The 14,249-nt window shown below is 35.2% G+C and overlaps 2 protein-coding genes across 3 annotated transcripts; both read right to left on the reverse strand.

The window, feature by feature from the left end:
• Window positions 1-817: 817 nt before the first annotated feature.
• Window positions 818-3,320, reverse strand: zgc:174945 (uncharacterized protein LOC793867 homolog). The gene is made up of 3 exons (XM_046837856.1): window positions 3,175-3,320; window positions 2,674-3,018; window positions 818-1,853 (listed from the first exon to the last, which is right to left on the reverse strand). Exons 1-3 carry the CDS (start codon window positions 3,245-3,247, stop codon window positions 1,735-1,737), a joined length of 537 nt encoding a protein of 178 aa, XP_046693812.1. The 5' UTR covers window positions 3,248-3,320; the 3' UTR covers window positions 818-1,734.
• A 6,098-nt stretch (window positions 3,321-9,418) lies between these two features.
• LOC124378275 (OX-2 membrane glycoprotein-like) lies at window positions 9,419-12,201 on the reverse strand. 2 transcript variants are annotated; one of them, XM_046837855.1, is made up of 5 exons: window positions 11,825-12,201; window positions 11,326-11,667; window positions 10,462-10,752; window positions 10,254-10,352; window positions 9,423-9,682 (listed from the first exon to the last, which is right to left on the reverse strand). In XM_046837855.1, exons 1-5 carry the CDS (start codon window positions 11,862-11,864, stop codon window positions 9,651-9,653), a joined length of 804 nt encoding a protein of 267 aa, XP_046693811.1. In that variant the 5' UTR covers window positions 11,865-12,201; the 3' UTR covers window positions 9,423-9,650. The 2 variants fall into 2 exon arrangements, with proteins under 2 accessions (XP_046693810.1, XP_046693811.1); XM_046837854.1 differs by having other exon boundaries at window positions 9,419-10,352; window positions 11,825-12,185.
• Window positions 12,202-14,249: the final 2,048 nt, after the last annotated feature.

Consider the following 14,249-nt stretch of genomic DNA (forward strand, 5'->3'; position numbering starts at 1 on the left):
TATTTCATGTGTAAATCCGGAAGAGGTTTTATTCTATTAAAGCATGGAAAATTATTTCCCAATAATTTTTTATCAGTTTCACGTCATAATCAGAAACTTATTTTGATTAATAAAAAGAGTATTGAAAATTTACGTCATAACGCGAAAATATTCGGGTTTTTTTAAATTCACGTGACTACGAGAAACGCGTCATATTATTGTAAGAGAAACACGTCATTAGCAGGAATTAAAAAAAAACCCGTCTTGTAGTTGTGACGTAGCGCCTGTAGGAGGCGCTAAAAACATTTACACCAGCTCTGATGTGAATACATTTTTTATACAGTATATATAATATATATATATATATTATTTTTTCATTATTATTTAATTTTCTTCTGATTTCTTTTATTTTAATGACTTCAAAATGCACCGGGTATTTAATTCAAATAAAATTATTGATAAATATCAAAATTTACATACATGCGTGTGTGTGTGTGTGTGTGTGTGTGTGTGTGTGTGTGTGTGTGTGTGTGTGTGTGTTGAATGTAGGTATAATTAGAAATAAAAAATTAAACGTCTTGTAGTTATGACGTACCGCCAGTAGATGGTGCTAAAAGTTATTTACACAATCTATGCTGTGAATAAAATGGTCTACCTTGTTTAGTATTTACTGTTTATAAACATAGTGTGTGTGTGTGTGTGTGTGTGTAATAAAAATACTTTATAAAAACAAATCATGTCACAAATGGATATTTAAATGAAGACATTTGGATATAAGATATATTAGAGCACTTGATAAGAACAATATTTTTTTTTTACATTTTTATATTTTAACATCACACTAATACAATACAATACAAATACAACAATTAAATATAACAGAAAACAAACCAAACAATATTCAAGCAAATTTACCCTTTCTTCACAATAACATTATCCTCATTATATAAACATAATAGAAAATCAGTTTCATACGCAACTACATTATATGGTCAAGTGTCCATTACATTCATTAAACATTAACTATAATAAACGTTAATCTTCTGGGAAGGCTTTCACTAGATTTTGGAACATGGCTATGGGAAGTTGCCAATTCAGTGACAAAGTCAAAAAGTCAAAAAACTGAAATTCATTAAAGATTTTCCACTATTTCTATGTTTCTATGTAAATCTAAGCACATTTGTGATACTGACCATATTGACTGCTTTGTATAAAAGGACAGATTGTCATCATGTGTAATCTCTTCTACTGAAGTTGTGCTGGGTTTTAGCTAAAAGATTTACTACTAAGATATTCATGTAGAAAAGTAAAGGGTTCACTTGGATATTGTCAATAATATTGTAATAATTGTAAAAAAGAATTGTATTCATTTAGAAAATGTTAATATAAGCATATTCACTAGCATTTCACATCTCAAAGATGTTCAGTGGGGTTGAGGTTATGGCTTCGTGCAAACCTCTTCAATTCTTCTACAGGAACATGTTTGGGCCTCTTAGTTCAAATGAAAGGAACTTCACTAATCATAGGCTATTGTTAATCATTGTACTGTAATAACGGGACAAATTGCAAAAACTTTGCTATAACAGACACTGTGCAACAGAGTTGTGTCTGGCTTGCAGAAGAACCTCTGATAACCTCCTAAAACAAAGCATTAGAATACTGTATGCTTATGTAACATCAAAGTAAACATAAAATAATGCACTAATAGTATCAAACCAAAAAGGCCCATATGGCAGCTGTGTGTCAGTCACAGTCTCACTTGGTGAAATAGGGGCATTTTATGGTCCAAAAAATGACACTGATTGTCAGTAGAATCATATTTACATCACATCGGTTACAGCAGCTCGGAATCTTCTGACCTTTATTAGGATCACCTGTGAAATATTAAATCAAATCAAATCAAATTTTATTTGTCACATACACATACATACAGGGTCCGACATGCAGGGAAATGCTTTTTACGACGGTCCGGCATGAGGGAATATAATGGGGTGAAAAAAATAAAGAAAAAACAATAAAAAAAAAAGGCAGATAAATAAAGTATAAAAACGATATAAAAATAAGAATATATATATATACATATACAAAAAAAATGCTTATTGTGCAGATATTGTTATTGATAATGCAGATATTGTTATGATTTTCCCTTCTTGATCAGTTCGAAAAGTACAATCAGACAAAGTATTTAGTAACTTATATATATATATATATATATATATATATATATATATATATATATATATATATATATGCAATCAATGCTATTCATCTTGTTCTTTTTAAAAGAATTGAAATTCTACCATTTAAAGAAGAAAAAAAAATCTTTTTTTTTAAATTTTTTTGTAAAAAGTGTTTTAACTCGAATGTTTGCAGCTGTTTTGTCCTTTAATCCGGTTTCATTTAATGGTACATTCCTGGTTTTTATTTATTAGATATTCATAAAAAAAAGAAGTCTGTTTTAACAACAACTTGGGTTGTCCTGGTTCTTCAGAAAAAGCTCGTTACATGACCATTCTTGCCAATTCTTTAACAGTTACATGATATCTTCACCTAGCCTTTTTTTTATAAGGTTGTTCTTAACTGACTCTAATAACACTGACAAAACACACATGTAGCATACATGATAATGTACACTGCATCTAAATGAATATCAGATACATTTCTAACACTTAAACATGATTTATGAGCTCATACCTGTGACGGTGACATTGATGACATGGCCTATAGCTGAGGTTCCGGTTGCACTACATTTGGCCTTACACTGATAAAATCCAGTGTTACTGAGAGTCAGCTGTTCAAATGTAATGAAAGCATCTCGTTGCCTTTTTTCACTAATTTTACTTTCGTTGATATGGAGTGAGTAAAGGTCAGGATCGATAAGTGGCTGGCAATTTATTGTTGAGGTGCTGATAGTAGGTTTAAAACACCATGAGACCACGATGCTTCTAAAATGCTGTTCATCGTACTCTGCTGTGCATTTGAGGGTCAATGGCTGGTTCTCTGTTCTCAATACTGGAGCTCTTGAATTTCTCACTTGCACTATGGTCATGTCATGAAAAAACAAACAAACAAAAAAAAAGGTGTCTCGTGTCAGCACAAACACACAATAAAGCACAATTTGGGAGCATATTTCAGTTATATACAAGTTTAGTATTAAGGTTGAAGATTAAACAGGAAATATGAAGCAGAACTTACCCAAACATTTAGATGAAAATGTGCAGATAGTAATGAAGAATAAGAACAAAGCGGTGGAACTTGTGGTCGACATGGCGGCTCTGCTTCAGCAAGGTGATGTTTCCACCACGCACTGGGTCACTTCCTCACTAAAATCTCATTTGCAGAAAGTGAAGAGAGCAGATTGTTACAACTGCTATTATTTCAAAGGCCTGCAGAGGTCTGTGACACCCACCTATATAGAGTCACGACCTTCAGTGCGAGTGGAAACAAGAGAAACCCTTTACAGCCAGGTGCATATTTTATAGAACAGTTTTTGTGTGAAATCATCATGATTTCCATGATTTTTGTAATAAATTGGATGATTACCAAGGACAGTGTTCAGTGTATCATCATCTCATAGGAGTTCTTAACAGTACTGATGTAGATCTTAGTAAAAACCTGTCATACATTTGACCTTTGAGCAAAGAGGGAAAGAGAGAACAGCCCAGACAGCACAAGATGATTTATGTGCATTTGTTTGAATAGGGAAGAGGATGTTATGTTACTGGTCAGAAGTGAATTATATTTTGTAACCTACAACAGCGGCTGTACTTTACCATGCACAACAGGTTTGTTCGAACACGTTGTTTCTGTAGTAACAGCATGACCTGGATGGGTTTCTGGTGGTCTAGTGGTTAGGATGCGGCGCTCTCACCGCTGCGGCCCGGGTTTGATCCCCGGTCAGGGAACCAACTCCAGCCATTCGGGTTGCACAAGCCTTAGTGCCGGCCCCAAGCCCGGATAAATGAGGAGGGTTGCGTTAGGGGCATCCAGCGTAAAAACATGTGCCAAATCAAACATGCGGATGATCCGCTGTGGCGACCCCTAATGGGAGAAGCCGAAAGAAAGTTAACAGCATGAACTGGATCATAATCAATAACTGTGATTTAATAATTTGAGGTAGACAATAAACAAACAATTACGTTTAAAAATAATGTGATGTGTAAAATAAAATGTCTAATCCTTGCTGAAGTTATTTTTTAAATTAGGAGACATGTATTTAACATTTTTGCAAGAAGTCTCAGCACTCAGCACTTCTTCATGAGAGAGAAATCGACATCATCTGACTTCTCAGTAAAAAGGCAAAGCTGCATTTGTTAAAAAAGATTAAAAAAGCAGATGTGTGTGAAGCAGTCATTCCGACTGGTTCTCTATTACTAAATATTTAATGCAGTAATGAACAGCACATTGTGCATTATAGCTCATAATATAGTTCATATTTGAGACTTAACATTATGGATTGACTGGGAGACGTAATTTTATTTACAGGAACAATAGATGACTAATTGTTTTATAAAAGTTATATTATCACATCTTTTCTTATCATTAAACATCACTGTAAACCATAAAAAGCATGATGTGTAATTCTTTAATAAATAAACCAATCATTTAATCAGTCAATCAGTCATATGTCTGTAATATAAATAGAATAACACACGTGGACTCTCCTATTGAATTAAAATAATACACCAAATTCCTTTTATCACAGCTATAGACAGTTATTCCAAAACCCAAATCTACTTTACTCTCTCTCTCCTGTTTTTTTTACTCATGTTTTATTCCTAATAAATTACACTGAGACAATGGTGAACTATTTCACCCCTTTAACTACAAAGGATCGTTGAATCACTTGGATACTTTCACATTTCTAGATCCTACATCATGAGGAAATGCCACTGTCATAGCTCATGAGTTTCTCTTTGATTCCCAGAACAATCAAAGATCTACGAATATCCTGTCCTCCAAAACTGCCCTCAGACTTCTAGACTCCTGTTACCTCTTAACTTGACCTCTTCTCCATGAGATTTTTTCTAACATAGTTAATTCCTGTATTTTCTTTAATTGCATGTCTATTTTTTTATGAGCTTCTGACATATATAACATGTTAGATTTGTAGTAAGAGTAAAAAAATACCATCAGTCTAAAACCAACTTCACTGTATGTATGCAATAATAGACCTATTGAGAGTCTCTGATGTATCATCTGATCTCATTCTTACTATTTTCGATGCATGTTTATAGATGTGGATTAATTGCTGACTGGTTGACAAATTTTAACATATAATATAAACTTTCTTTCGGCTTCTCCCATTAGGGGTCGCCACAGTGGATCATCTGCATGTTTTTACGCTGGATGCCCTTCCTAACGCAACCCTCCCCATTTTTCTGGGCTTGGGGCCGGCACTAAGAGTGGCTGGGGTTGGTTCCCTGACCAGGGATCGAACCCGGGCCGCAGCGGTGAGAGCGCCGCAGCGGTGAGAGCGCCGCAGCGGTGAGAGCGCCGCATCCTAACCACTAGACCACCAGGATAAGTTCTTTAATTTATTAGCCTTAATAGCAAACATAAATTTCCCCTGTGAAGATATTAAAGTATGAATGTGTAAATGTGTACATGGGGTCAAGTTGAGTGAGTCTTTGATGACAGGCGTTTAACTTCTGCAGTAGTAACGTCTCTGGGTTACGACCGTAACACTAGTTCCCCGAGGGAACGAGACGTTGCGTCGAAACGCTATATTCGACGCAGCTCGAGTTCCTGAAGGGGAACTTATCTACCAGTGCTTTTGGAGATGCTTTTCTGTTCATCACGACTGTAAGGGTCTGGCTTATATCTGCTGACCTATCTTGCCAACAGAACTTCCAATTACTGGATGTTTCTTGCACCATTTCGTCTAATCTCTTTATCTATGTAGATGAAGGACCAATAGTTTAATGGGTTGTTTTTGCATGATGAGATGTTTGTCTGTTCACCACAGTTGTAAAGCTTCCTACTTTAATCACATGTATCACTATATAATCCTGTCTACAATCCTGTCTCAGAAGTCTACAGACAGACTTCATGGTTTGGTTTTTGCTCTGAAATGAGAGCACAACAGGTGGACTCTAGTCAAGTTGAAGAAATATCTCAAGAATGGTCAGTGTTGGATACACATGAGCTCAATTTTAAGTGTCATGGAAAAGGCTGTGAATGGTTATGTACATGTGGTTGTTTTTCGTTTTGCATTTTTAATACATTTTCAAAGATTTCATTTTGGATCATCAGACTGAAACATGACAAAATGTGAAAAAAAGTGAAGCGCTGTACTTACCGGATGCAGTGTATACAAACAACATATATACATGTATACAGTATTCACACACAGACCACACATAGCATTCTGACATTATATCATTATGTAAATAAATAACACTGATTATCTCTTCATCATGACACTTGGAATAGTTTTTGCTTGCCACAGTCGCCACCACATTATCTGTGTTATACTGCTTTGAGACAATGTTCATTGTTAAAAGCGCAATACAAATAAAAATACATTAAATTAAATTGAATTGAACTTGTTGGTGGGTGGAGTTTATTAGGCAGCAAGTGAAGATTTTGTCCTCAGAGTTGACGTGTTACAAGCAGGAAAATGAGCAATTTGATTGAGTTTGAAAAGGGCCAAATTGTCATGTCTAGACAACTGGGTCAGAGCATCTCCATAACTGCAGCTCTTGTGGGATGTCCCCAGTATGCAGTGGTCAGAAGGAACAGTGGTGAACCGGCAACAGGGTAGCTGAACTACTTCTCAAATTGCTAAAGAAGTTCATGCCTGGCAGATCAGCATATATATACATAACTAATTAGTTTGGCTGATTTTCACGGTCTCTCATGTTTTATGTTGAAATAATAAAATTTATTAATAAAAATATAAGTACTGTATTCTTGCAAATGTTTTCTGTGTATTTAAGGTGTGTGGGAGGATGATTTACCGCTTTAACAATAAAAAAAACAAAAAAGCATTTTTGCGGTGCCGTCTGTTTATCGCAGTTTTTCGTTTATCGCAGGTGGTTTTAAAAAGTAACCACCGTGATAAATGGGGGATATATAGATAGATAGATATATAGATAGATAGATAGATAGATAGATAGATAGATAGATAGATAGATAGATAGATAGATAGATAGATAGATAGATAGATAGATAGATAGATAGATAGATAGATACAACTTTATTGTCATTGCATTGTACAGGTACACAGCAACGAAATGCAGTTTGGCATCTACCAGAAGTGCAAAATGTGCAAAAGTGCAGATAAATATCTAGCATATTTACAACAAGTGGTATATATGAAAGCATATACAGTGAATAAATATAAAGGCTATTACAGTGTAGAGATGTGTGGACATACAGGAGTACAGTGAATAAATATAAAGGTTATTACAGTGTAGAGATGTGTGGACATCATTAAGAATTACAGAAATACAGAAATGGTTCTAAGGCTATGGCATTGAAGAGGAATGTGCAGAAGTGAAAGGTTACAAGATTACAAGATTATGGCATTTAAGGAGTTAGCAAGCTGAATAAACAGTCTACTATATATATATATATATATATATATATATATATATATATATATATATATATATATATTTTATATACACATACATGAATGAAATGTTGGGCAGAATCAAATCAAATCAAATTTTATTCATCACATACATACGAATGTACAGTAATGATATAAGAATACATATAGATAAAATAGTGCAGATGTACTGAGGAGTAAAAAAGATATACTATGAAATATGTACATGTATAGTACAGAGGGCATATACAGTGTTTTGTGTTTTGTGTTTTGTAGTGATCTAGTGATCTAGTGATCTATCTATCTATCTATCTATCTATCTATCTATCTATCTATCTATCTATATATATATATATATATATATATATATATATATATATATATATATATATATTTACAGTGAGGAAAATAAGTATTTGAACACCCTGCTATTTTGCAAGTTCTCGCACTTAGAAATCATAGGTCTGAAATCATGGGTCTGAAATTGTCATCGTAGGTGCATGTCCACTGTGAGAGACATAATCTAAAAAAAAAATCCAGAAATCACAATGTATGATTTTTTAACTATTTATTTGTATGATACAGCTGCAAATAAGTATTTGAACACCTGAGAAAGTAGCCTTTGTTTGCAATTACAGAGGTCAAATGTTTCCTGTAGTATTTCACCAGGTTTGCACACACTGCAGGAGGGATTTTGACCCACTCCTCCACACAGATCTTCTCTAGATCAGTCAGGTTTCTGGCCTGTTGCTGAGAAACACGGAGTTTGAGCTCCTTCCAAAGATTCTCTATTGGGTTTAGGTCTGGAGACTGGCTAGGCCACGCCAGAACCTTGATATGCTTCTTACAGAGCCACTCCTTGGTTATCCTGGCTGTGTGCTTCGGGTCATTGTCATGTTGGAAGACCCAGCCTCGACCCATCTTCAATGCTCTAACTGAGGGAAGGAGGTTGTTCCCCAAAATCTCACAATACATGGCCCCGGTCATCCTCTCCTTAATACAGTGCAGTCGCCCTGTCCCATGTGCAGAAAAACATCCCCAAAGCATGATGCTACCACCCCCATGCTTCACAGTAGGGATGGTGTTCTTGGGATGGTACTCATCATTCTTCTTCCTCCAAACACGTTTAGTGGAATTATGACCCAAAAGTTCTATTTTGGTCTCATCTGACCACATGACTTTCTCCCATGACTCCTCTGGATCATCCAAATGGTCATTGGCAAACTTAAGACGTGCCTGGACATGTGCTGGTTTAAGCAGGGGAACCTTCCGTGCCATGCATGATTTCAAACCATGACGTCTTAGTGTATTACCAACAGTAACCTTGGAAACGGTGGTCCCAGCTCTTTTCAGGTCATTGACCAGCTCCTCCAGTGTAGTTCTGGGCTGATTTCTCACCTTCCTTAGGATCACTGAGACCCTACGAGGTGAGATCTTGCATGGAGCCCCAGTCCGAGGGAGATTGACAGTCATGTTTAGCTTCTTCCATTTTCTAATGATTGCTCCAACAGTGGACCTTTTTTCACCAAGCTGCTTGCCAATTTCCCCATAGCCCTTTCCAGCCTTGTGGAGGTGTACAATTCTGTCTCTAGTGTCTTTGGACAGCTCTTTGGTCTTGGCCATGTTAGTAGTTGGATTCTTACTGATTGTATGGGGTGGACAGGTGTCTTTATGCAGCTAACGACCTCAAACAGGTGCATCTAATTTAGGATAATAAATGTAGTGGATGTGGACATTTTAAAGGCAGACTAACAGGTCTTTGAGGGTCAGAATTCTAGCTGATAGACAGGTGTTCAAATACTTATTTGCAGCATAAGACATAAGAAACATACCCATCAGTGTATCAATGTTTTTTTTGTAATAAAATTTATTTAGATTTAAATACATTTATATATAATACAAAATATAAAACTTTTCTCTTGCAAATAAATATTAATTCAGTGCGTTCTCTAAAATAAAGTGCATTCAAGTTAAGAGGACAGTGGCACATAATTTTTACAAGATTTTTCACAAGCTTTTTTACAGTCTTACTAAGTACCATAGACTGTAATATCTGAAATACAATAAAGTGCTGAGAGGAAAACATTCAACTGGTGCACCTCGAATAAATATGTCAAGCAAGTTCAACACAGTGTTTCTGATGTTCTGTAAAAAACAAAATTACAAATAAATAAAAGTACATTAGAATGCTGTTAATTGCACAATACATTGAAATAAATAAATAAATTTGGACTCAATTGCAAATTGCTCGAGCTACTTAGGCTATGTCTCTAAACAACATATTACGGTAATAAATATGGTTGTGGTAGATGTTTTTATCTATTTTACAATGACATCTACATTAAACTTATTTAAAGAAGGCAGTCATCAGTCAACAATCAGTAACACAAGACAAACACATCTAACAGTCTTTAGGCAAACTATTAAAATCAGGTTGATTAACTATGAATTGACTAATACTATTCCATTAATCCAATATATGTTTTGTCAAAGTAAACAATAATGATACATTATGTAACTTTCAGACAGAACCAACAAATAAGTTCAGATTCAGGGATACAATTATAAGTATCGATATATAATGATATATCGATACTTATAATTGACTTTTCAAGAACAGTTTGCTCCAGAATTTTAATGCTTTTGTTTAGTTCTTTTCACTGATTTTTATTTACTCATACACAAGGCTCAGACACAAGTACATCATGATACCTACTTCTCCTTCTGTAAATAAGTATAACAACACAAATGGTAAAAATGCAGCAGATCATGGCAACAGCAGACATGACATAGAGTCTGGACGCCACTGGAGTCTCTAAAAAGGACAAAAACAAAGTATAAAGGTTTTTTTAGTTTTTTGTTGGAAAACGAATGTGCATGTACACATATGTATACATAAGGAAAGTTTTTATAAGTTCTCTTACCTTTCTCAATCTGTTTCTCCACAATAATGACTTCGCTCCATTCTATACTTCCACTTTTAGCCACACATTTCACATCTTTTCCACTGAATTGTGACTGTGAGATTTTGAGGTTGCTCGTAGTTGTCTCTGAACTATCCTCATTCTGTACTGTCTCTGATAAGCTATTGTTCAATTCTTCCTCTCCAGACCACCAACTGATCACTGGAGCAGGCTTCCCAGTGGCTGAGCAGGAAATGGTGGCGTCCTTCTCTTGAGGTTTACTTACAAGCTGGGACGTTATTTCCGATAAACCTGCATGTAAAAAAACAAGGTCAATGACATATTCGTATGTTTTTCCGAAGAAAAAAATTAAAAAGTCAAGATGCGTCTACAGTCATTTATATCAGTTCTCTTTTTACGCAATGACATTCGAACTACAATCAAATGAAGGAGCGTTTTTAGGATGCCCTATTATATTTAATCTTAATGACAATGACGTAACCATATATATTAATTTACGTCTTATTGAAATATTTGGATCATCAGACAACATGATTTGTTTTATTACAAATAGAAATGTAAAAGGGAAATGAACTAGAAAAGCAATTTGTGAGGTACGATTGTAATGTTTCAATGTCATTTGAGTTTCTTTAATTCAGTTATGTTTATTATTGCTGTAGTGTATTTCTGTTAGTAAATAACATTAGTTTTCATCTTCATAAAAGCACAGAAAATATACAAAAGTACACTTTCAGGGTTCATTAAACAGATTTGAAAAATTGATCTTTTTAGCTGATGGACTTAGAAGGTCTACTGAAAGTGTGTAAGCTTTCTCATGCTACAGCTCCAGATTTGGTCACAATGATCTACTCCAGAAGAACCTACCTTCCACAGTGAGGCACGTGGTCTCCCTCTCGGTTCCGGACGGATACACACTGAAGGTACAGATGTAACAGGCTTCATCCGCGAACGTCACATTCTTTATCACGATAGTCGTTTTTTGGACCGAAGCCATTTCAACCTGCACTTTGCCCACGAACGCATCGTCCACTTGGTGTTTGGAGCGCTGGGTGAAGGTGACCATGTTACGCAGGGTTCCATCATCTCCATGCCGCTGCCAGAAGACCTGCTTCACTCCTACAGCACCCGGAAGCTCGCAGGAGAAAGTCGCGTCCTGCCCGAGAGAGACATTGACGTCCTCTCGCTTTAGTATTCTCGCTGAACAAACTGAAAATAAAATTAAAATGACTTCAATTAATATATATTTGGTCCCAAAACCTCTGTAATAATAATAATAATTATTATTATAATAAATGCTAATTTCAAACTGAAGCTAATTGTTTATAATACGCTTATGGCTGCTACAATAATAAAGCAGTCCTACCCAGAGACAGCAGGATTAGAAAAACAAAATAATCCAACATGGTGTTTCTTCTTCTTCTTCTTTAACCCAGCAAATGAAACTCAAAACTAATGGCACACTGATGCCCTGGTCAGTATATACACGAATCTAAACTGAAAGCATGACTCATCATTGACACAGTTTACCAGACACTGGAGCAGGAAAATCCCAGTTCTTGCCCAAGCAATGCCTCTATATCATCATATTACTGACATATTATGCTTTTTGGTAAACAGTTTATTCCAGTTTATTCCTTGTGCCTACCTGGAAGTTTTGTGAGGAAGACTGGGGCACCTGAGAAAACCCACAAAATGTAAACATGCACATTTCTACACATACTGAGGCTTTAAATCACAGACTCTGGAGCTTTGTGATAGTAAACGGTTATTTAAAAAAAACACCTACCAGGTCCACCTGGACGTTACTACTTGAACTGAATTGTACAAAAATCTAAATCTAAATTCAAGTCAAGTGAATTTTGCCCAAAGTAGTGTAGCTTCGCTTTTTCTGAAATGTAGATCTTGGAAGTCTGAAGTCTGACACACAGTGCTACTGCCAGTAGATTTCATAACCAGACAAATACTATGTTATTTTCGGGGGGATTTTATAATATCTAATATATTCAGCCAGTACAAATTCATTAGCATTGATGAGGTCATAAGGCATACTGTGATTAATAAGGGTACATCTATCAGGTGATCATACCACATAGAACGAGAGAGAGAGAGAGAGAAAGATCATGACTGGAGAAGAGGAGATAAGAGACAGAGAGCATGAGAGTGAGAGAGAGAGAGAAGATCTGAAACTAAAACTGACTCTGTGGTATTTCCCATTAATCAGATCACAATAAAATGTTTATTGTCAGGGTTTTTTATATAGAACTGGGGTTGTGAGGCCAGTACTTTCCAGGCATTCTGTAAATATTAAATGTTTTCAAGTAATAACAGGAAACTACAGTTCAAATATGACAGACTCACAAGACCAGTATGACAGACACCCACATTAAAACCCCCACACATACTATAACACATTTAGGGGAAGAGAACTGAAATATGGCATGACTACTACACTGACCAGAGTGATTAAACTACAGACGAATTTTCACTTATTCATGTTCCTATCAGTGAGACTAATGCTGAGTTAACAGGAAGAGAAGACACAAAGGGGAATAAAGAGGAAAAGAAAAAAACAATGTCTTTTCCGTGTGAAAATCATGAAAGCATCCGTGTAAATTAAAATGCTTGGTGAAAGATTACATCAGCATGACGCAGGAATGAGTAAAGGCATTTTACTGTAATTTTATATTTTAGCCATTTAGTTATTTTGAATTTACATTTCAATAATTATATCACTTCACAGATTTAAATAAGGTTTTAATGAACCTTTTTACATTTGTAACATTAATAATATTCTTTCAATATGCTAATAAAAATTATTATTCCTATAATCTTGTTATCTAAACGATAACTTGTATGGTGGCCACACCACTATTATCTAAGCCTAAAAATAAACAAATTAAAAATGTGTCGAAAAACATATAATCATTGATTTGTGAAGCTTTTTGTTAGGATTTGTTAGTTTTTAAATACAGGTGTTGCTAAGGTTATAGCATCATGAAGTTAATGAAACCATAAATAAATAAATCACAGCTTGTAATCTTAGAGAAAGACCAGTAAAGCCAAACTCGTTTGTTCCGAGGAACAACCTCGCAAACTCTAATGAATTTATATATAAAAAGGAATATTTAAAAGAAGACACATGTTTGTATATTTCTGCTTTTCCCTGTTTTTACTTCAGTGGAAAAGAGGGGATAAAAACATGAGATAAGATTCAGCGTCAAACACCTTTATTATTATTGCGCTGGTCTTACTTTCATTTTTTCCCTGCTCATCTGAGGTTCCTCAGTATCACCAGTCATCTTGAAAAGCAGACAATATGTGACAAACTTATTTGCTTTATGTCTGTTTCTAAGCATAACTTGCACTTGCTGGTGGTACAAATTGTTAAATGGGGGGAAAAAATAAATAAAGCCAAAATGTTTCTGAGGCTCTATAAGGATGTACACTTTTAAGCACCACCCATTTCCTTGTTGATGGGAAAGGACCTAGACTTAAGGTTAAATTCACATGTCCAAAAATGATTTTGTCAACAAAATTCTTCAGCCAAACATAACATCCCTCACAATATTTTCCCATGTGAAAAAATCCCTTGTTTGTTATTTAATGATAAATAGAAAGTTATGGACGACGAAGTGTTTAGTTTTGGGCAATAAATTAATTTTCCAGCACACATTTACAGTATGGTTGCAAAACCAAGTTGTTTTGTTATGAACTTTGCAGTATTTTTCTGGAATGTTGTTCATCACAATGTCTAAAAAAACCTGCATGCTGATATAATAACTAAAAAA

The sequence above is a fragment of the Silurus meridionalis genome, chromosome 24 (genome assembly GCF_014805685.1).
Source record: "Silurus meridionalis isolate SWU-2019-XX chromosome 24, ASM1480568v1, whole genome shotgun sequence".
Classification (NCBI taxonomy): domain Eukaryota; kingdom Metazoa; phylum Chordata; class Actinopteri; order Siluriformes; family Siluridae; genus Silurus; species Silurus meridionalis.

What these genes read in the sequence shown, in the direction of transcription:
- zgc:174945 (XM_046837856.1), bottom strand. Translation starts at nt 3,247, where the DNA reads ATGTCGACCACAAGTTCCACCGCTTTGTTCTTATTCTTCATTACTATC. An exon ending in ATTTTCATCTAAATGTTTGG is followed by an intron (nt 3,019 to 3,174) that starts GTAAGTTCTGCT and finishes ACATGACCATAG; the next exon opens with TGCAAGTGAGAAATTCAAGA. An exon ending in CATCAATGTCACCGTCACAG is followed by an intron (nt 1,854 to 2,673) that starts GTATGAGCTCAT and finishes AATATTTCACAG; the next exon opens with GTGATCCTAATAAAGGTCAG.
- LOC124378275 (XM_046837854.1), bottom strand. Translation starts at nt 11,864, where the DNA reads ATGTTGGATTATTTTGTTTTTCTAATCCTGCTGTCTCTGG. An exon ending in TCTAATCCTGCTGTCTCTGG is followed by an intron (nt 11,668 to 11,824) that starts GTAGGACTGCTT and finishes TTTTATTTTCAG; the next exon opens with TTTGTTCAGCGAGAATACTA. An exon ending in CACGTGCCTCACTGTGGAAG is followed by an intron (nt 10,753 to 11,325) that starts GTAGGTTCTTCT and finishes TTTTACATGCAG; the next exon opens with GTTTATCGGAAATAACGTCC.